Source organism: Rattus rattus, chromosome X, assembly GCF_011064425.1.
Source record: "Rattus rattus isolate New Zealand chromosome X, Rrattus_CSIRO_v1, whole genome shotgun sequence".
NCBI classification, from domain to species: Eukaryota; Metazoa; Chordata; class Mammalia; order Rodentia; family Muridae; genus Rattus; species Rattus rattus.
The window spans coordinates 36480409-36502232 of record NC_046172.1 but is presented as its reverse complement, the minus strand read 5'-3'; the positions used below and the strand labels follow the sequence as shown (position 1 = coordinate 36502232).

The 21824-nt window shown below is 34.6% G+C and overlaps 1 protein-coding gene across 1 annotated transcript in view; it reads right to left on the bottom strand.

Annotated features, from left to right (window-relative positions):
• The window catches only part of Cnksr2 (connector enhancer of kinase suppressor of Ras 2), a 227289-nt gene that overhangs the window by 186548 nt on the left and 18917 nt on the right, over positions 1-21824 (bottom strand). The window contains 1 exon segment of the mRNA XM_032889343.1: positions 350-513. Within this exon segment, the coding sequence (XP_032745234.1) occupies positions 350-513 (164 nt within the window).

Sequence of the window (21824 nt, the reverse complement as noted above, 5' to 3'; positions counted from 1 at the left end):
AGGATGTTAAGTGAGGAGGGCAGGTATGAGGGGATTGAGAGATGAGTAAAGTTGGTGTGTTTGATGTAAAATCCACAAAGAAACAATAAAAAGTTTTTTTAAAAAATCCTTTAGCTTAGCTTCAACTCGCTTTTCATGTGGTCATTACTAGTTGACGTTTAAGCTTCTTTCTCATTTAGCATTAATGTAATAAATTTACAGAAGTATACAAATGCTATACTTAGCTAAAAACGAGAATTTTCTCCAACTATATTTAGACTATAAAAGAGGAGGAGGAAAAAAAGACAAATAAGTGGATAGTGGAAGAGAGACATTAAATGTCTCCTTTTCAGTCAATTTCAGTCCTTACCAGTGCACACAGAAGGTCGACTGCCTCCAAGATCAGCTCCTGATGGCCAATACGGCTGACTCCCAGATCTTCTAGCTCCTGATGTGTAATGCGTAGCAGCTGGTCTCCACTGATCTTCTCCCTCTCAAAGTTCTTAATATACTGCTGTAAGCAGTCATCAAGACCTACAAAATAAAATTAGAACAGAATAGAAAAAAACCAGGTGAAGTAAACCAATCAATGGACAGATGGAAAGCAAGCAATAACTCCTACTATGGCACGCCGCGATCTGATTCCGTTTGGACTTTGGACTAGTCAAATCATTCATTTATTCTCAATCTCTATATGGTGTGTGTGTGTGTGTGTGTGTGTGTGTGTGTGTGTGTGTTCATTGTTAGGTTCCTATTTCCTGGCAATTATTGAAAACTTTTATCTATCTTTCAAGTTTTGCTTTCAGACACATATTCAGAATAATGAATATAAACAGATCCCCCTACTTTCAGAGTTATGTGCATCAAACCTTTTCATTTACTACCATTTCAGAGCGAGGGGTTTCCTTCATTATATAAGGCTAATGAATCTGCCTTCCTGTACTCGGGACTTCTATCTTCTATCACCATAGCACTATTTGAATAATTTCAAAACGAAGTACTCTGTTTCATCCAATTTCTATTCATTGATTCTTTTTATACTTAAAATTTTACTATCTTAAAGATTTAAAAAAACCTTTTGATTCCCTCCATCGCTGTGTTTTCTGTCATCCATTTTAAGCCTAAGTGTTTTTCTTCTTCTTTTTTTTTAAGGTGCAATGAATCCCCTAATCCATTATCATTTGGATTTAACTCAAGTTTAAAATATAGTCACATTGAATTTCATGCTTTAAGAATATTTTTTTCAAATTACCATGGCAATTAATAAGGACTGTCCAGGCTACTGACTGTGCTAGGTTCAATCATCTTTAAAGTAGACTGGCACAGATGGCTAATTGGAATATTATGATTAGGTCTCTAGAATTTTAGGCAAGGATTATCAAGACAATGAAACAATTATCACAAACTAATGGCATTGGTTATATCAAAAAGGGAGTTAAGATTCCACTATTGGCTACATTTTAGCAAAAAAATAGGAGAGGGTAGAAATACTAAGCAAGAAGAGAAAAAAAGAGACATGGTTAAGACACGTATACCAAAACAACAAAGTCCTATAATGGAGATACATAGCCCCAAGTGGGGAAAAAGTTAGTCCTAAAAGCAGTCTGGTTCCTGACAGCATATAATTATCTTTGTTTTGCTGTACCAAGTGAAATAATTTTAGCCCTCACCAATATGCACATAGCAGGGGAGAAAGAAAAATACGATTGGAAGACCACAAACTACCTCATTATTTAAAGAACGTTTGACTTATATTAACGGAATATATCATGCTGCTTATGGTTTCTCTTTATGGGTGCTGTTTTCATGGTGGTGGAATAAGACAGCATTGAATGAGTTGAGGAGTCTTCCAAGCAGACTATAATAAGAGAAGAGAGCAGGAAGTGGATACCTGAAAAATATGGGGCTGTTTGGTTTTCTTTTGTTAAGATATTGATACTTGAAATGTTTATGTATAGAAAAGACCCATTTATCTCTAGTGAAATAGAGGGAATAAAAAAAGAGAAAGAGAAAATAAGGAGATAGTAGATACAAGTCTAGGTAGAATGAGTGTAAGAAAATGAGAGACTCCCACCTAAGTACTTTAAGACTACTGTATAATGTATATGAAGGTTCAGAAAGTCTCAAAGCAAAATAATCATGTACATTGGCACTATTCATTGCAAATGTATGCTAAGTGTCTTAAGATCCTATACTATATGTGTATACGAAATATGTGATAGTGTCACAAAAAAAAACAGGATTTTATTTTGAAAATGAAAATGTTCATGCAATCAACAAAGGGAAGATGCGGAACCTATGAGTCACACACAGCCCTGAATGCTTGTAATAGAAAGATAATAAACACAACAGACCTCAGACCTTTAAAGGCTGAGATAGGTATGCAAAATGATTATTACAATTTGATATATTAAGATAATTAGTGAAGGAAGCAAAGATATAAATGGGTAGGATGTTCTGGGAAAGGTGCATGAGGTCAAAGATATATTGGGCCACACACCTGAAAGATAGCTCCAGAAAACTGCATTTTTAAAGAGAACAGAAAGTAGTTCAAAGAGAACAGATAACAAAGTAGTTAGGAAAGACAAGTAGTAAATCAAACACAGCATTCCATTCATATAAGGAATGAAACTAGCCTGTATTTGACAATTAAATCATCAGTGATTTTAGACAAAAGTGTGTTAAAACAATAAAAACAGAAGCCAGACAGTGAGGGGGATGAGGAGTAATTTAGAAATTAAAAGGCAAAGAGAATATTCCTTCAGGAGATGATAGGATATTCGTGAGAACGGAGAGTAGATAGGGAAGTATCAAATAAGGCCAGGAAACTATTGCTATATCAGTTTTAAAGCTTAAGAGGTTAAAAAGAGCAAGGATGGGGAGAATGGGGGTGGGATTGTGTAAGGGGAGAACTTGGAAGTGATGTAGTGATGGGGATGTAAACTGGATAAGAAAATTAATGGGAGGAAAAGGAGCAGGATTAAGTAACTCCCTAAGTAGACCCAGTAAGTAACTGACCAGAAAAATCAGGATGAAAAAGTAGTCCCAGAGGTTTTGAGATTGGATCTGTTCTGACTAAATCAGACTATATCAGATCATAGAAGACAAAACCAAACCAAACCAAACCAAAAAACCTTCCACCAATAAATTGTATTACATTCTTGTAAAAAAAGATAGCATAATGGGGAGAGAAACTGTAGTTATATGAGACAAAATAACATTCACTAACAGAACCATACTTTTCACACAGGTAAAAACAATGCTAGTTAAAACTATTTCTCTAATAACAAGAGCCAAATGGGAAAAAAATTACCGAAGCTAAATTCCATGCTGGCATATTTTCAGCAAATGAGCAAAATGGAAAGATGACAGATACACATTCTAAAGCTGCATTCAAATAAATGGAAGGGAAAACTTTGTCCCTAGTCCTTAGACAACAATGAAACCAATACAATACACGGTGACTTTGCAAACACTTCTTTATTTCAGTCACTGCAATCATTCAGTCAACCTTCTGCAAATACACAGTTGAAGAAAATCAAATGTAATAGAAAAAGAAGACAACTTTTGTCTAGGTTTGTCCCCAATTACTCTGTCCTATTTTATTTTAGACAAAGACTATTCTTTTCATAGCTTTCTTTTATTTCCATAGAACTAAGGCTGAGGGACCGATTATATACATACATATATATATATATATATATATATATATATATATTTGTATCTCCATTGTGTACCAAACATTAACTTAAGTACTCTTTACAAATATTTTCTCATTTAATTTTTTAAAACAAACTTATTGCATATTACTCGCTTGATTTTGTAGCAAGAAATTGGAAAATCTGGGACATGCCTAGGATTCTACACCTTAGAAAGGGTAAGGTAGCACATGAAGGCAAGTTCATTCTCCCTGCTTTTAAATACTACACTGAATTGAGAATGGAGAAAAAGTGAGAAAGATTGCTTTCAATCCTCCAGAGCAACCATTTTGATCATACTAGTCAAAAACATTCCCATTTATAATGCTAAAGAGCTTGTATTTCTATCGAAAGGTTTAATTGTATCATTTACATATGCAAAATTCAATTAGGACCATGAAAATATGGTTACCCATATAATGAAAAGCTAAAATAATAATGATACTTAACTAGCTTATACCAATGAAGAACCTAGATTTATTAAAGTATGCAAAGCACTATAACATAGAATGTAATTTGTCTAGGCATTAATGTGAAGGATATATGATTAAGATATAATTTTAAAACATTCAATAGGTAAAAACAAGCAAATCTCTCATATAAGACTATCTGTTCTTAACCCTTAATTCAACGAAAGGATTTTGTTAAAGAAATATATATTGTGCTCTCCATCTAGTCAAAATGGGTTGTCATGTAGAAAAATATATATTTATATTTATTTTCTTTAATGGTGCTGCAATATGTAAGAACATCTGATTCCATATAACAACACATTAATAGAACTGAAAATTCCATGGATAAGATAAATGGTAAGAGGCAGATTCTATTTGAATCAAAGTGTGAAAGACTACATGCTCATTTAAGATAATGAAAATTTCAAATAAAAAATTTTATTCCTATGCTTACTTCAAAAGGAAAACATACAATTTTTTTATGGTGAGACATATAAATTACAGTTAACTAAAGAAAAGACACATAATTTTTACTTCATCAAAATCTGAGACTTTTGTGTAGCAAAGGATACTATTAATATGGAAAAATGAAAACCCACACAAGGAAGAAATATTTGTAAATCGTACCTTTAACACGGTATTAATTTCAGAATATAAAAATAATACTAAACTCAATGACAAAAAAGCGATTAAAATGGACAGATATTTCATGCAGGGAGGGAGGGGAGTGACCTTGCTCCAAGACTAGAGAAAATGAATGGAAAATATGAGAAAATGAAAGAATGACTAAAGATTTTATTCAGACCCATGCTCTGAAATCCTCTATTTGTCTTCAATAGATGGAATAGCGATTAGTAGCCACGTTGCATTTTGTTAAAGAGAGGATACTCTGGTAGGAGCTAATCCTCCAGCTTGGTCTCACCACTGGGTCAGCTATTTCAGCCATATTTACTTCAGTATGCATATTTTCTAAACATGTCTTTAAGATATTTGATTCAACAGTACTAATAATCCTTTTTACTATATACCTAGTAGGGTAAGTGCATGAAAAGACCTATAGAATATATTATTCAGAATTATACCCATGTTATCCTCAATAAGAAATCACAATCAACAGATAATGTGGTCAATGGTATTAATTTCACTTAAATGCTATGTATAGAAGTATGTTGATATAGAGGTAAATTTTACCTTTAGGTTATAACTAATCATTTTAACAGGCTCATTAATTCTGAGTGAAATAGATAATCTTGGCATAAAGTAACTGCTGAAACAAATGGTCTCATCCATTATTAAACACAGTCTCAGTATATCATCCATGATCCTTCTTTGACATGAAACAAATCTTATTCACAATTTCAGAGTTTAAAGCCACATCCTCTGCTGAACAAACTTTTCCTATAACAAATGAATGTCAATATTATTATTATTCAATAATCTCATGGAGCAAACAACAAAAAGAAAAGAACCAGTGGTATCATAATTTTTATGACTATGAAGCAGGTTCTAAAATAATGCCCAATTTTAATTTTTAGTTAACATATATTTTGTTTTCTGTATGATTCCATGCTTCATGTGTTTTTCTCTTGATAAAATATTAGCTCCAGGAAGAAATGGACTATGTCTGATTCTGTTTAGCTTCTTAATCATATTGCTTAGAACAATTCCTGCCTAACAAATAGGCCCTTAATAATTGGTTGTTGAATGAATAATTAAAAGTTGGTAACAGGACTTGGAAAAGTGGTGAGATAAGTATCCTGATATGGGAGAAAGGCAAGGAGTTCCAAAGGGGAATCATATAGAAGTGGATAATGTGGTAAAAATGTAAGATACAGGAAGTAATTTAGAAAAGTGGTTTAAATCTGCAAAGAAAAAAAAATGATCACATTAGAGAAATGTATTGAGATAAGACTTCAATGTTTTCCCAGAACTCGTCCTCCATGGAGAGCATACTCTTTCTTAACAACCTGAGATTCCTGATTCATATTTTGTGCTACTGTTTATTTGAAATTCATCTGAATAGCATTTTATATACTTTATAAATCTTGGAATATTTTTACACTCAATATTGCTTAGATATTAAATAACATTTATAATGAGTCTTATCAAGATAAGCTAGGTTATTTTTTGAAACATGAAAATACAGGATACATTATATTGCCATCATATAAAATGTTGATCAGAAAAAGATATTCCTGCTTTCCTTCCATTCCCTCTGGACTCTAAATTCTTTCCAGTGGCTAAGAATAATAATTGTCTGATAGTAATCAAGGAAGGAAGAAGCAGTTGTAAGAAGATACATATAGGAACTGGAAAGATGGCTCAGGGAACAGCACTAGTTGTTCTTCTAGAGGTCCTGAGTTCAATCGTCAGCAACCACTTACAACTTACAAAGGTAACTTACAAAGATCTATAATGAATTCTGATGCCCTCTTCTGGTATATAGGTGAACATGCAGCTAGAGCACTTGCATAAAATAAATAAATAATTTTTTTTTTAAAGATACATACACTTCAAGTGGAGGGGATGAGTCCTGAGTCCACTGTACAACTCTGGGGTCCTAACTACTGGGGTTATTTGGGAGGGGGTCCTTGCATGTTGCCCTGGGTGCCCTGGTGATTGGAGATCAGGACCTCCAATCGAAACACAGGGCATCAAGTGGAGAGATGGGGTTGCCATCCCACAGTCAAAAACTCTGACCCAGAATTGTTCCTGTCTAAAAGAACTACAGGGACAAAAATGGAGAAGAGACTGAGCGGAGGTCCAGTGACAGGCCCAACTTGAGATTCATCTCAAGCGGAGGCTCCAAGGCCTGACACTATTACTCATGCTATCTATGGTGTGCTTACAGACAGGAGCCTACTATCATGGCTGTCCTCTGAGAGGCCCAACAAGCAGCTGAAGAGTCAGACATATATATTTACACCCAACGAATGGACAGAAGCTGGTGGCTGAGTTAGGGAAAAGCTGGAAGAAGCTGAGGAGAGCAGTCACATGGGAAGACCAGCAGTCTCAACTAACCCGAACCCAAGAGATCTCTTAGCCACTGAGCCACCAAGGCAGCATACATGAGCTGATATGAAGCCACCAATACATATACAGGAGAGGACTCCTGGTCTGGCCCCAGTGAGAGAAGACACACCTAACCATACAGATGAAATGGCAGTATCTTAGCTAATACTGTGCTGTAGAAACAACTTAACTGATCACTGCTTCCTACAGAGGAAACACTGCCTCTCCAGCCACAATTTAACCTCTGTAAAACGTTTCTTAATAAACAATAATTGCTTGCTGAGAATTTAAGAATTAACTTTTACATGACATTTAAAGCTCTTAAGTCATATTTTAAAATGACATTCCTATTGTTGGCCAATGAACAGTTAATGGAGTTTAGCAATATGATTCTTATTGAATTCCTATTAAAAAGCCTACTTTCATAAACAGTAGTTTATAAAAGAAAGATACATGGATTTCATGCCTTTCTTGGGTTTCATAATCTAAAAGCGGTGATTTAAAATATTACTCTAAGGTTACTTATCTATTTAAGTCTTACAAGACGACAAAATATTTTTCAATTGTCTCTATAAAACAAAAATAAACAATCATCCCTTCTTAAGAAAGAAGACTATGTAGAAGGGAAAGAGAAAGGAATGTGGGGAGGTGAGGGCAAGGGCAAAGATCCAACATATGTAATGATTTTATATTTTATAAAAACACTACTCAAGAAATTTCTGAGCTTGGCCCAGCAACAATGTATTCATTCACCCTCCTATGAGATTTCGGTCTTTGCTTGAAAGCAGCTGTATAAACAATCTTTTCTTGAGTTTTTATTTCAACCAAATCCCCAATTCATCCACTGGTGAATTTTAATGAAAAGCTCCTGAGGGATAGAAGATTTGCATACATATAAATATAATACCACTGTCTTTTACAGGGGTCTTTACAGTTACAAATGGACCTGTGACAGCAACAAAGAACCTACCAAGACATATCTTGAGTAGCTACAAGCAAGTTCTTAAAAAACAGGTTTGCAGATATTATAAACATAACAACGTAAAAACATAACTTGATATGCACAAAAAGCAGTTATGGTGAAAGCTATAGAAAATACTGGTAAGTATACTTAAGTTAATATAAATTATACCAATATTGGCTTTTCAATTTTATATTTGAAATGAAAACTCCTTTACTAAAATGTTAAATATTCAAAATAATTTTAATTTTTAATTTTTGTGGTTCTGGGAATTGAAACTAGAGTTTTATCCATGATAAATTATGAGCTCCATTTCTGAACTATGTCTTTCCATTCCTTATGACAACTTTAAGCGGCAGGCTAATGAACTCAAGGTATTTTATAGGACTAAAAAAACATTTCTAATGAACTTAGAATGAATCCATTTCATTTCAAGAAAGAAAATAAGAAATATACTAAAGTATGTAACAATGTAAAAAACCTATAATTACTTTTTATTGTCATCAGTCATCCTGGAAACTTGTTCCCAATGGTTATAGCATCACAGATTAAAAGCCATTTAAGAGGAATATGATTCATTTAATAATAATTAAGGCAATTTTAAGTTCCTGTTAACATTTTCCAGTTATGAATAATGCACTATAATCCTGACCTCTCAGTAGTATGAGCTAAAAATGGTAAATCATCTAAGGTGCAACCTTGCTTTTTTGCACAAAATTGAGTCATGTCTTCCTAGAAAATGGGGTGTGTGTGTGTGTGTGTATTTCAACACTTCTTATGAAGTGAGAATCTCAAAAATCTCAAAAGGAAGAAAAAAACAACTAAAATTATTTCTGCTTGAATTAAAGATGGTTCCAATGTTACTGATAACCTTATGAGAACACCGTAAGAAAGGAAGAGAAGAATGGAGGAAGGAAAGGAGAAAGAAAAAAGAGTAAGCGACAAAAGAAAGTCAGTTTAAGGAAAATTCTGTATATAAAACATAATCATTGATTTTGAGGAACTAGTCTTATATCAAAAGAAGTATGGTCAATTTATATCTATGTTAGTGACTCTAATATTTTTATAGCCTTTTTAAAAATTATAACCATCTTTAAATTTTTCTTTAAATAAATATATATGATATGGATTAAGTGACAAGATTAACATTCTTTGTACATTTAGAAAAGCTCAAGAAGATCACAAACTTATATTATGAATCATGATGTCTTAAACTGTAGAGGAATATGACACTAATCCATCTACTCCCATCCTTTCTTTTTGTGATTATAAATGACACAGAGGAATACTGGAACTTTACTAGAGTAACCTTTGGTGAGGCATGGTGATGCATGCCTTTAATCTTAGCACTCAAAAGGTAGAAGCAGGCAGGTCGCTATGAATTCATTCAAAGGCAGCCTGGTCTACATAGAAAGAAATAGACTGAAATGTCTCAAAAAACAAACAAAATAAGTAAACAAGCTCAATGCTAGTTTTTGTATACTTTTTTGTCTGACATAGCTTTGGACTTTATCATTTGTTTTTAATTTGAGATTATAATATTTCTCCCTTCACTTTCGTCCCTCCAAACTCTGCCATACATCCCGCTCAGCTCTTCTTAAAATTCATGGTCTCTTTCTTTTTTATGAATTGCTATTACCTAAATTTATATATTTATATTACATATAAATTTAAGCTGTTCAGTTGATTTAATGTTATTTGTACCAGAAGCTCTTTGCAAAGGTGGGAAGAAACCAAGAGTCCTACCAACTATGATGCCTACAAATTCCAAAACTATCCACTATGGCACACCAACCCTAAGGGTGCAGTACTGGTACACAAACCTTGGCAGTAACCAACAGCTTTCCAATTGGACTTAAGACAATCTCAACAAATTGGGTTTCCATGTCTAGCATTGGAAACTCAACAAACTACTCGGTACTAGTGAACTCATGATCACTGGAAGAGAATGTATAACCACTAATTTACTCTACCAGCACAATCCCTAACAGTAATTTATAAACATTTGTCCTTATCCCCACAAACAAGTGTAGTCTTAACCTCTCATTAAGAAAATTCTCTTTGCAACAGACGGGGGCCACTACAACCATTCAAACTGCAGGGTTAAGCACTCCCACACTCAGTGATCGGAGAACATTATAGAAGAGGGGACAAAAAGATTGTCAGAGACAGAGGATCAGCATGCATTTCTTGGCATCCCCAATAGTGACTGGGTTTGGTGGCAGCATATGGGACAGATCATCAGGTGGGGCAGACTCTGAATGGCCTTTCCTTCAGTTTCTGCTCTACTCTTTGTCCCTCTATTTCCTCCTGTGAGTATTTTGTTCCCCCTTCTAAGAAGTCTTTGTGGGTTTTTAAAACTTACATTTTACAAACTAAAATGTATATGAAAGGAAATATGGTCAATAACTAGTATATACTTGATAAAGCAAAACCTGAAGATGTAGGAAAACTTTTTGCTCAGATTGCAAATATTTTATTAACCATCAATCCTTTGAAATTTCCCTGAAAGAGAAGATTGGTACATTTTGCTAGAACAACTGGCTATTTATTTAGGGAAAAGTAAAACTCCTTATTTAAATTATAAAATATAAAAGATTTAAATAAATGAATATATCATATGAACATGAAGGAAAAGATCTTTCCTAACCAAGATATCATTACTGAGTAGCCATAAAACATCAATGAAAGGACAAGATGCAGCTACATTAAAATTAATACATTTTTTCTGATTTTTTAAAAATAGTATATATGATCTCCAGCCTCCAATAGAAATCTTATCTTTCCTTTTTCTACTTAAGAAGTTATGCTTTAGTGAGCCACAATTTCTTGTGGAAGTTGTTTGGTTTTGTTGTTGTTGTTGTTGTTGTTGTTGTTTTGTTTGCTTTTTGGGGTATTTTTTGTTCATTTGTTTTACTTCTTGCATACCAATCCCCAAGTACGCTTTTATAGTTGAAAGCCAATTTTATTAAAACTTAGTCATTTAGTATCTAGGTACTTTTTACTAAGCTATTCTTGCAATCTAATATACTTTATATGCTAAATATACTGTTGTATATTTGTATTTGTGAAACTAGAAGGAACAATAAAAGAAAGACTCCACATGGAAAACATTGTTATGGAATGTAATGAATTCAGCCCAGAATTCTACCAGGCCTTCAGAGAACTAATGGCAATATGCCTCAAATTATTTCACAAAATAGAAACTTAAGGAACATTTCCTAATTCTTTTTTGAAGTCAGTATTACCCTGATATTAAAACCATACACAAAGGCCCAACAAAAAAATAACATTATATGCCAATGTTCTTTATAAACAAAGATTAAAATTTTCTCGATGAAATTCTTGCAAGTTGAATTAAAAAAAAAACATGAAAAAGATTATCCACCATTATCAAGTAAGCTTCATCCAGGAGATGCAAGGACGGTTCAACACTCACAAATCAATAAACACAATCCACACATATAACACGCTTAAGATAATCAGCATGGTCATCTCATTAGATGCTGAGAAGGCCTATAAAACATACAACATGTCTTCAATGATAAAAGTTCTGGAGAGAAAATGGGTACAAGGGACATTCTTCAACACAACAAAGGCAAGTTGCAACAATCCCACAATCAACATTACCTTAAAGGGAAAGCCAAGTAAAACATTTCTACTAAAATCAGGAGCAAGGCAGGATGTCCACTCTCTCCAGACCTATACAAAGTAGAACTTGAAGTATATAAGATAGAGCAATAAGGTGACTGAATGAGATAAAAAAGATACTAACAAGAAAGGAAGAAATCAAAGTATCTTTATTTGCAGATGATTTAATTTCATACCTAAAGCCCCTAAGGACTCCACAAGGAAACTGCTATAGATGATCAACTCTTTCAGTAAAAGTAGCAAGATACAAAATGAACACACAAAAATCACTATCTTTCCTATGTACACATTCCACATGCATCCTGATAAAGTAATCAGGGAAACAGTGTCTTCCATAATAGCCTAAAAATAAATCTTGAAATAACTCTAATCAAGCAAGTGAAAGATTTGTATAATAAAAACTGCAGGATACTGAAGAAAGAAATTGAAGAAGACATGAAAAGATGGAAAAATCTCCCATGTTAATTGGATCAGTAAGATTTGTACTGTGAAAATGCCCATTCTAATAAAAACAACCTACAGATTTAATACAATACACATGAAAATCAGAATAAAATTCTTCACAGAGTTTCAATTTCACATGGAAACACACACGAAAAAGTAGGATAGCTAAAACAATCCTGAATAATAAAAGGACTCCTTGAGGATATCACCACTTCAGACTTCCAAGTATTATGATAGAGCTATAGTAATAAAAACAACATGGTGTTGGCATAAAAGCAGACATGTTCATCAATGGAATTGAACTGAAGACATGGACATAAGTCCATACACCTATGAACACTTGATTTCTTTTACAAAGAAGCATAATTACACACTGGAAAAAGACAGCAACTTCAACAAATGGTCAAGTTGCATTACTGTATGTATGTGAATGCAAACAGATCTGTATTTATCCTCTTGCAAAAAATTTAGTCCAAATAGATTAAGGATCTCAACATAGGGCAAAATACCCTGTATCTGTTAGAATAGAGAGTGGAGAATAGACTTGAACTCATTGGCTCAGGAAAAAACAGGACACCAACAGCACAGGCATTAAAACCAACAATTAAGAAGTGCGTCATGAAACAGAAAAGTTCTGTATAGCAAAGGATAGCATTTTATGCAAAGCTGCAACCTACAGAATTGGTATATTGCATGTTTTCTCCTATGTGTGGATGTTAGGTTTAAATTTTTCAATATGTAGGCTACATTCAAATCACCACAGAGGTTAGATACCTGGTAGGGCCTGGGAGAAGGGGTGGATAATGGGGATAACATCTCTAAGAGAAAGGGTAATAAAATACAGTGTCATGGAGAGATAAAGGGGAAACTAGATTAGGGATAAATCAGGAGAACAATGGCAGGGAAGGGCAAATGATGGTGCAAGGGAAGGAATGACCAACACTAAGAGACATTTGAGGGTCATATGAAAATGTATCACTACAGAATGTACACTAAAGCTTATATGAAAGGAGTCTAAATAGTCACTGCCCCAAATAAAACCTTCAGTGATAGAAATGGGTCACACCTTGTTAAATCATTGGGGTCTTATGGACTGCCCCCCGCCCCCCAACCCAGAAAAAACCTCAGGCTATTGCCAGGGCTAGTGTTTGCTCTTCACAATCTGACGGTAAGGCCTGCTGCTGAAAAGAACACTTACGTCATTTAACATAGAGAAGTCAAGTTGCTGCCTACTGACTAATGCTTGTGGTGCTGGGAGGTACTCTGCATATTCCCAGAGGAGAAAGATAATTCATAAATAACACCCAACTACAAACCCAGTAACCTACAATGGTGACCTGCCTGCAAAAATACCTGTACGACAGGGGCACAAGTGTTATGAGTGACCAACCACTTTATGGCTGAGTTTAAGGCCCACTAAATGAGATAGAACCCTTAACTGATGCTGCTTTAATAGCCAACTACCAGAGACTAGATATGGCATGGGCCTGGGGAAAACCCTAATACGTTTATTTTGGTAAAAAAAAACATGGCAATAAAACAACTTCTAGTGACATACTACTGCAGTCATAGATCAATGCCTCACTAGGCCTATGAAAGACTTCGGAACACTCAGCCCTAAATGAGATGTCATCATTAAACTATTCCCGTTAGTACTGGCATAGGTTAAATCCAGACTGGGTCCCAGCACTGAGATGAGGAAGGGGTTACATGTTTTATCTTGTAACCAAGAACTTATTTGCATTTGATACCTGCTGGCAAAAGGAAAATTAATTTTGCCAAATGGAATGTCCTTGTATATCTCAACCATGCTTCCCTTGCCCAGAAGTAGCAGGCCAAAAGAAAATAAACTCAATGTTTGTGGGATTTTCGTTCCATTTTGTTTTAGTATTTTTGTATAAACATATCTACAAACACATCATAACTACATAATAGTAAAAGTTAAAGGGGCAAAGTAACCCATTGAAAAATGACAAACCCTAAACTCCAAGGGATAGTGATCTGGATTTGAAAGAGACAAAACAAATTACTTCTAAGTAAAGTTTTTGAAAATCATGTCTTTAGCATTTCACATAGACTTAGACAATTAACAGTAAACCCAAGCTCATGTTACTATTTTAAAATTCACTACTTTTGACCATGTAATGATAAAAAGACAGATATTTAGCCTTATAATTTTCTCTGTTCTAGCACCATCGTTTAAACTATTCAATCTTCCCATTTTCTCTTTGATGATTTATTAACCCAGTTCCCTAAGGTTATTCTGAATTATAATACAAACTATAATTTAGCACTCACTGCTAAAGAAATAAATGGTGGTCAAAAAGAGTAAGTTGAATGAGGCTAACTGCTCTGTTTAAATTTCAGAGCCAAGAAGCTATTAAAGGTCTGTGATGGTTTGCATATGCTTGGTCCAGGGATTGGCACTATTAGAAAGTGTGGCCTTGTTGGAGGAAGTGTGTCAGTGTGGGATTGGGCTTGGAGACCCTCCTCCTAGCTGCCTGAGGATGCACAGTCTGTTCTTGCTTCTTTTGGTGAAGATGTAGAACTCAGCTCCTCCCGCACCATGTCTGCCTGGATGCTGCCTTGCTCCCACCTTGATGATAATGGACTGAATCTCTGAATCTGTAAGCCAGCGCCAATTAAATGTTGTCCTTTATAAAACTTGCATTGCTCATGGTGTCTGTTCACAGCAATAAAACCCTAACTAAGACAAGGTCTAAATGATTTTTAAACTATATTTACAAATGAGTCACTTATAAAGACCTAAAAGGTTCCCTTTTATTGATACCTTTTTCTAATCCAGAATGAATCCTCCAGCTTTAGGGAAGTTTGTCCAAAAATACAGTTTATTCACTGAAATAACATTTTTGTCTATATTTTTACTTATTTTTTATCATTTAGACAATAATCAATGAACTTTTAGTTCATAGAAGAAAAACTATCAATAAAAGGGCTTAAGCTATACCAGTGGATATTAGAGTAATCTCTGATCTAAATTTAAGTATTTCTTGGACTTGTAAGGAAAAGAGAAGAAAGGGGAGACAAAATAATGTGGATCCTTGTTCCAGAATTTACAGATTCTACAGACGTTTTAATGAAGGAGCAGTGTTCTAAGGTGATACCTTAATACTTAGAGTACTAATATTTTAAGTGTTATTTGGAATCTTTCAAACTGTAGGCATTGCTGTTGTTCTAAAATACTATGTACAACCAAATGAAAGTATATAAATTTTGGCTAGATCAGTGGGCAATCTAAATATATTCAGGCATGAGCTACAAATTGGGGAGAAAATTTGAGCAGGCCTTGTTGAGTTGTACTGTGCTTCATTCATCCTATCATTATCTATCTATCTATCTATCTATCCATTCATCTATCTATCTATCCATCTCTCTCTCTCTCCATCTATCTATCTATCTATCATTTATCTATCATCTATCATATCTATCTATCTATCATTTATCTATCATCCATCATATCATCCATCCATCATCTATCATCTATCCATCATCTATCATCTCTCATCATCCATCCTATCTATCTATCATCTATCTATCTATCTATCTATCTATCTATCATCTCTCATCCATCATCTATTATCTATCCATCATTTTATCTATCATCTATCATATCATCTATCTATCTATCTATCTATCTATCTATCTATCTATCTATCTATCTATCTATCTATCTATCTATCTATCTATCTATCTATCTATCTATCTATCTACCTACCTACCTACCTTTTATTTATTTTTAATGACAGGATATTGATATGTGGCTTTGGCTGGCCTGGAACTTGCTATGCAAACAAGGCTGGCCTCAAATTCATCAATCCATCTCCCATTGCTTCCAGCACGCTGGGATTAAAAGTGTCCACTGGTTACATGTGGTGGTTTTAAATCATCTCATTTTTGTATTCCCAGTTATCGCTATTTTCTCCAGTCTCACAGGAAATTAAGTTGAAATGGCTCAAAATCTTTTATACCTTATTCATCGATAACTCATTTAATTCAAAAATACATTTTGAAGTAGGTTTTTTTCCCTTCGCTTTAAAAATGAAAACATTGATCCTCAAATAGATTGCAAGAGCCATACTGCTAATAGATACCAAAGTTTGAATTCATAACTAGGTGTTTGGCGTATCCAAATTTTCTGCCATTATAATATTATAACCATTTTTACCCTAGTCACATTTATAAAACAGTCATAAGACAACAATTACAGAAAATAACTTTTCAAAAATATAAACTAACATACCAGCATTTTTAAAAACTCAGACAAAACTCGTTATGACCATATTATAATCATCAAAATAAAACAATAACTATATTTAGTCTAGAAAAGTTTTATGATAGATGACAATGTTTAGTGTAAATGAGAATGACAACAGATTATGTAGATTGTTACATACTATATTTTTCTTAGAAATGAAATAACCCATGTACAAATAAAAACAGAACCCAAGCATCTAAAAGTTGTTTTCTACAATTAGAAAATTATGTATTGCATGCAAGGCTACATAGGAATAATTGTATCTGAAATAAATTTTATTTCATTCCAAAATTAACTTTCATATCAATTTACATATATAAGTTCCAAAAATACATTAAAAAGAAATCATTCAAATGATAGGTGTTCTCTTTTAATATATGATTATTATTTTAACTAAGACCTCTTAGAGTAACATTTATGCTTAAAGATTATTCATTCAAGCAAAAGGTAACCAGTTTCTTTAGGTTCAGATTTACTAGTGTTTATCAAACGTAAACAACCATGTTTACTGTCGTATTTGTATTCTCTCTGCATAGATGCATAAATACTCTAGATGCACATATAAATTGGAAGTCCAGCAAATACAATACATTAACCAGTGCATTTATTCAGACAGATGAAAGCATTAAAGGCCATACCCTTATGCTGTGTGAGTTGTAGAGAATAGTTAAAACACACTTAAAAGCATGTAGAAAGAAGGCTGGGGATACAATTTAATGTACAATATTTGCCTAGTATGTCCAAGGCCCTTAATTTGAGTGCACCTCATCATCCCCTTCCCCTACAAACAGAAACAAGTCTCACTGAATTCTCTTGTATGTTTTTTCATTTTAATTCATCATTATTATTTAAATTTAAACTCCCCAAAATTACAAATCAGTGGAAGTAGACAAATCAAGCATTTAAAACTACTAGTTCAAAATAAGTGACATATTGCAGTCATCATACTCATTAACAGCTGAGAAGCATTTTAATTACACTAGTTAACCATTTGTTATGGAACATGAAGAAACGAGGTGGTTGCCAATGACATGAAACCTTCTTACTGGCCCTCAAAGTATACGCCAGTGCTATCCTGGGGTGGTTATATTGCTTTTGGTGGCAAAAAGGTTGTTACCATTCCACCTTTCACAGCTTTCGCAATGAGAAATCTGGCATTGTGGGGATGCAATTCATTCTAATGATTATTACAATTTTACTCTTTCTATCTATCTCCAATATCCCATTTCCCAGGATTGAGGAGTGAGAGGGGTCGTGAGAGACTTAAGAAGACTTGCACAGACAGAGTCGACAACCCGGGGCCCAGGGGCTTATAGGAGACTGAACCACCAAACCAAAGAACATGAAGAGCTGGACCCAGGCCCCTACACATGATTTATAGCAGATGTGTGGATTTGCTATGTGAATCCCCAACAACTGAGTGGGGGGCTAACTCTTGACTAGACCCTCTGTTGCCCACTTTTTGTATTCCTTCCACTTGGGACTGCTCACACTTTAGCAGAAGAGGATGCACTTAGTCCTGCTGTGACTGGATGTGCCAGGGCAAATTGGTTCCCATTGGTGACTTCCTCTTTTCTAAAGAGAAAGGAAGAGGGTAGTGAGGAGAGTGTTTTGTGAGGGTGGAACTAGAAGTAGAGTGGGGGTGGTCTGTGATTGGAATATAAAATGAATAAATAATGAAGAAAAGTTTTCAGACAACAATTTTAGGAGGGTATTATTCTAACCTAAATACTTATAATTGCCTGTGTTCTTTTAATCATGCTGGAGCTGAACTGGAAGGAAAAGTTTGCATCAACAGTTTAGCACTTTAGTTCTATAAATGTGGTTTGCATTTTATTGGAATTTTACATTTGATAGTGATAAACAAAATCTAAAACATTTCCGTATGAGGGTACTTTTCTATGAAATAGGATTATTGCCTGTGTTCTAAAATCATGCTAGAGGTGAACTAAAAGTATCTTCCCAGCTGGTTGGCCTTCATAGTGCCAGAGGTGCTGCGTAGGTTACTTGGGGAAGAAAAGTCATCAACAATCTTTGCCAACAAATGCAGTAGTGGCATAGATGTTGTGGTAGTAACAATATCATGGACTGGATCTGGAGACAGGTCCTAAGTAAGGTCCTCACACCTGGTTCTGTATCTTGGATTATGAGATCACAGCTGGGGAAGTAAGGGACCCTAAAGATAGGCCTGTTACTATTGCTTGGTTAAATAGTCATGTTGTCAAACTGCCTTCTAAGTACTCACGTTTATACACATACATTAAGTGACGCATCCAGCTTCCATTACAAATGCTTCATAATTGTATCTGGCAGTGGTTACTTAAGAAACACCTGAGTGATTAAATGTAGAATAACTGATAATGAGTGTCCAGACATAAATGGGGAAGCTCTATCATTACCGCCAAAGTTCAAGGAATATCATCAAAGAGAAAACACAGAATGCAAGAACTCAAGGATGAGGAGACATTCAGCAAAAAGATCTTTGCAAGACATGGCTCTCATGAATGCAACACAATTGTGGATTATTTGCACAAGACTTTTACACAAATGAGTCCATCAATATTTTATCATGAGCCATAGGAGGGGCCTAGAAGCTGCCCTTCCTTCCTGAGGCACTAGTGGTAGTGGTGTGATCACTGATATATTGCCTCAACACCAATGCATAACCTCCCACCCATATTTGGGCAAGAAAAATTAATTAAATTCAGTAGGTAACATGCAAAAAGAAGACATGAATGCAGGAATAGGAATTGTTGAGAACAAAAGTTTCATTAGGAGAGAGAAGAGGACAAAAAGAAAAAAATGAAAGATAAAGACAACTAAAGTTAGAACTGTAAAAATAAGATTTTTCTTAGTTCTGACATCAACAAAGTATTCATTATTTTGTTCCCATAAGAGTTGTCTTCATAATAATGAAAAGATTCATAGAGAATACTATTTCTGAGCTCTTGTACATTAGATTCTTTGTCATACTAATTTTACTACTAGCAAGATAAAGGAGTTTAGACAAGTTCTTTATCTTTTCTAGGCTCAGTTCTTTAGATGTAATGATGGCAATATCTAGACTCAATTCTTTGCATGTAATATGATGGCAAATTAATGAGAGATTTCTAATAGTTCTATACAGAGGACAAAGGTGTCAGTGTGATAAGAAATAAAGCAGTGTCTTTTCAGAAAATACTCTTAAGATAAAGGTGTTTGAATTGTATTTATTTTGTTAAGAACTTAAGGCAGATTCTTCACATTTTGGTTGTGAGTCTAGTCTTTAACTAATGACTGAATCATCTCTCCAATGCTTTAAGGCACACTCCTGTAGTGAAAGAGGAACAAAAAAGAGGAGGACTGGCAAGATGGTTTAGTGGATAAAGGTAATTACCACCAAGTCTAAGGACAGGAGTTCCATCCTTGGGACCCCCATGGTTTAAAGGCAAGAACTGGACCTCTATGTTGTTTCCTGACTCACTTTCACTCTCTTTTCGCTAATCAAATAAAAAATGTTAATAAAATTGAAGATAATTGTTTTAAAAAGAAAGGAACATAGAGAGATAATTATAATCTAATATTGCAAGAATTTCCTCAAACAATATCTGTAAATGATAAACCACACTGGTGGTGGGGAATCAGATCTACCTTTAAATACAAAGAAGGCATCTGCTTTTATTACACAGAAAGTGTTCACTTAATCCTCATTTAGTTTTGTACTCAGTATTCAATTAGGCACCAGAATGTAACTGAAATGAAAAAATTCAAAAGGACTGTTATCTCTGGGGGCCATTAAATCAAATGTGGAAATGAATTAGCTTAGGATCAGAGACTAAGAATTTTAAAGGACAATGTACTGTTCAGCTTTCTTTTTATAGGAAAGAAAAATAAAAAATCCAAAGTATGACATAAAAGTACAAATTCTCAACCTTATAATCTCATGTTGCTTTTTTTTAAAAATGCACTTACTTTAAACCAGTGGTTCTCAAACTTCCTAATGCTGCAACCTTTCATATAGTTTCTTATGCTGTGGTGAGCCCCAGTCATAAAAGTATTTTGTTGCTGCTTCCTCACTGTAATTTTGCTACTATTATTTATTGTAATGTAAATATCTGATATGAAGGATATCTGACATATAACCCCCCAAGGTTGAAAACTGCTGCTTTAAACGTAAACATGGTTTAAAAGGTAGTTATGAATGGCTCAAAATTAACCACTATCAAGAAAATACAAAATACCTTTAAATTTGAAAGAAAGTATAAAATATTGCATACTATCAAATATGAGCCTATCAATTGTTAAATAGAACCCTGTCTCTTAAATCTTTAAAGTCAGCACTGTTGAACTGATTCAAAGATCTTAATAAATTTCTACACTTAAAAATACCTCAGAATTATGTGTATGAATTGACTTTACTTACATTAAGATATACTAATGTTAAGAGATACAAAGCCATTTTCCCAAGGAAAACACAAATGGAAGTCACACCTAAGGGGATAAACAAAGCTGCTGGTAATAAAATAAATTAAAAGCCACCATAAGATTTTTAGTAACTTTCCAACCGCTGTTCTGCACAACATGGGACCTAATTTGCTGACTTAACATTTTTCAATTGTCCTAAATCCAAATATTACTTATAATAAGTGAATGAAAAAGCATTGTTTTGCCAACCATTCTCTGTTATTTTCAAAGTGATTCAAGCTCAGAAGAAATGGTTCATTTATTTTTTTTTTTTTCAGCATCTTTCATAGTTCTGCATTCTTATTTTATAATATTACAATTGGGCAAATATAGTACTTTTTATTATTAATCTTTAATTTTTTAAAGTCCATTCCTTTTCCCCATCTTGGTCAGCTCTCCAACTGTTCCTCATCCCATTCCTCATCTGTCTCCAAGAGGATGGCCACTCATCCCACTCCCACCCCATCAGACCTTTCCATTCCCTGGGGCCTCAAGTCTCTCGAAGGTTAGGTGCATCTTCTCTCAGTAAGGCCAGACCAGGCAGTGCTCTGCTGTATATGTGTCAGGGGACCTCATATCAGCTGTTGTATGCTGCCTGGTTGGTGGCTCTCGGTGTCTGAGAGATCTCTGGGGTCCAGGTCAGTTGAGACTGCTGGTCTTCCCATGTAACTGCCATCCTCCTCAGCTTCTTCCAGTTTTTCCCCAATTCAACCACAGGGGTCCCCATCTTCTGTCCATTAGCTGGGTGCTAGTACCTGTATCTGGGTCTTTCAGCTGCTTGTTGGGCCTCTCAGAGGACAGCCATACTAGGCTTCTGTCTGTAAGCATACCATAGCATTAGTAATAGTGTCAGGCCTTGGAGCTTCCCCTTGAGATGGATCCCAATTTGGGTCTATCGCTGGACCAAT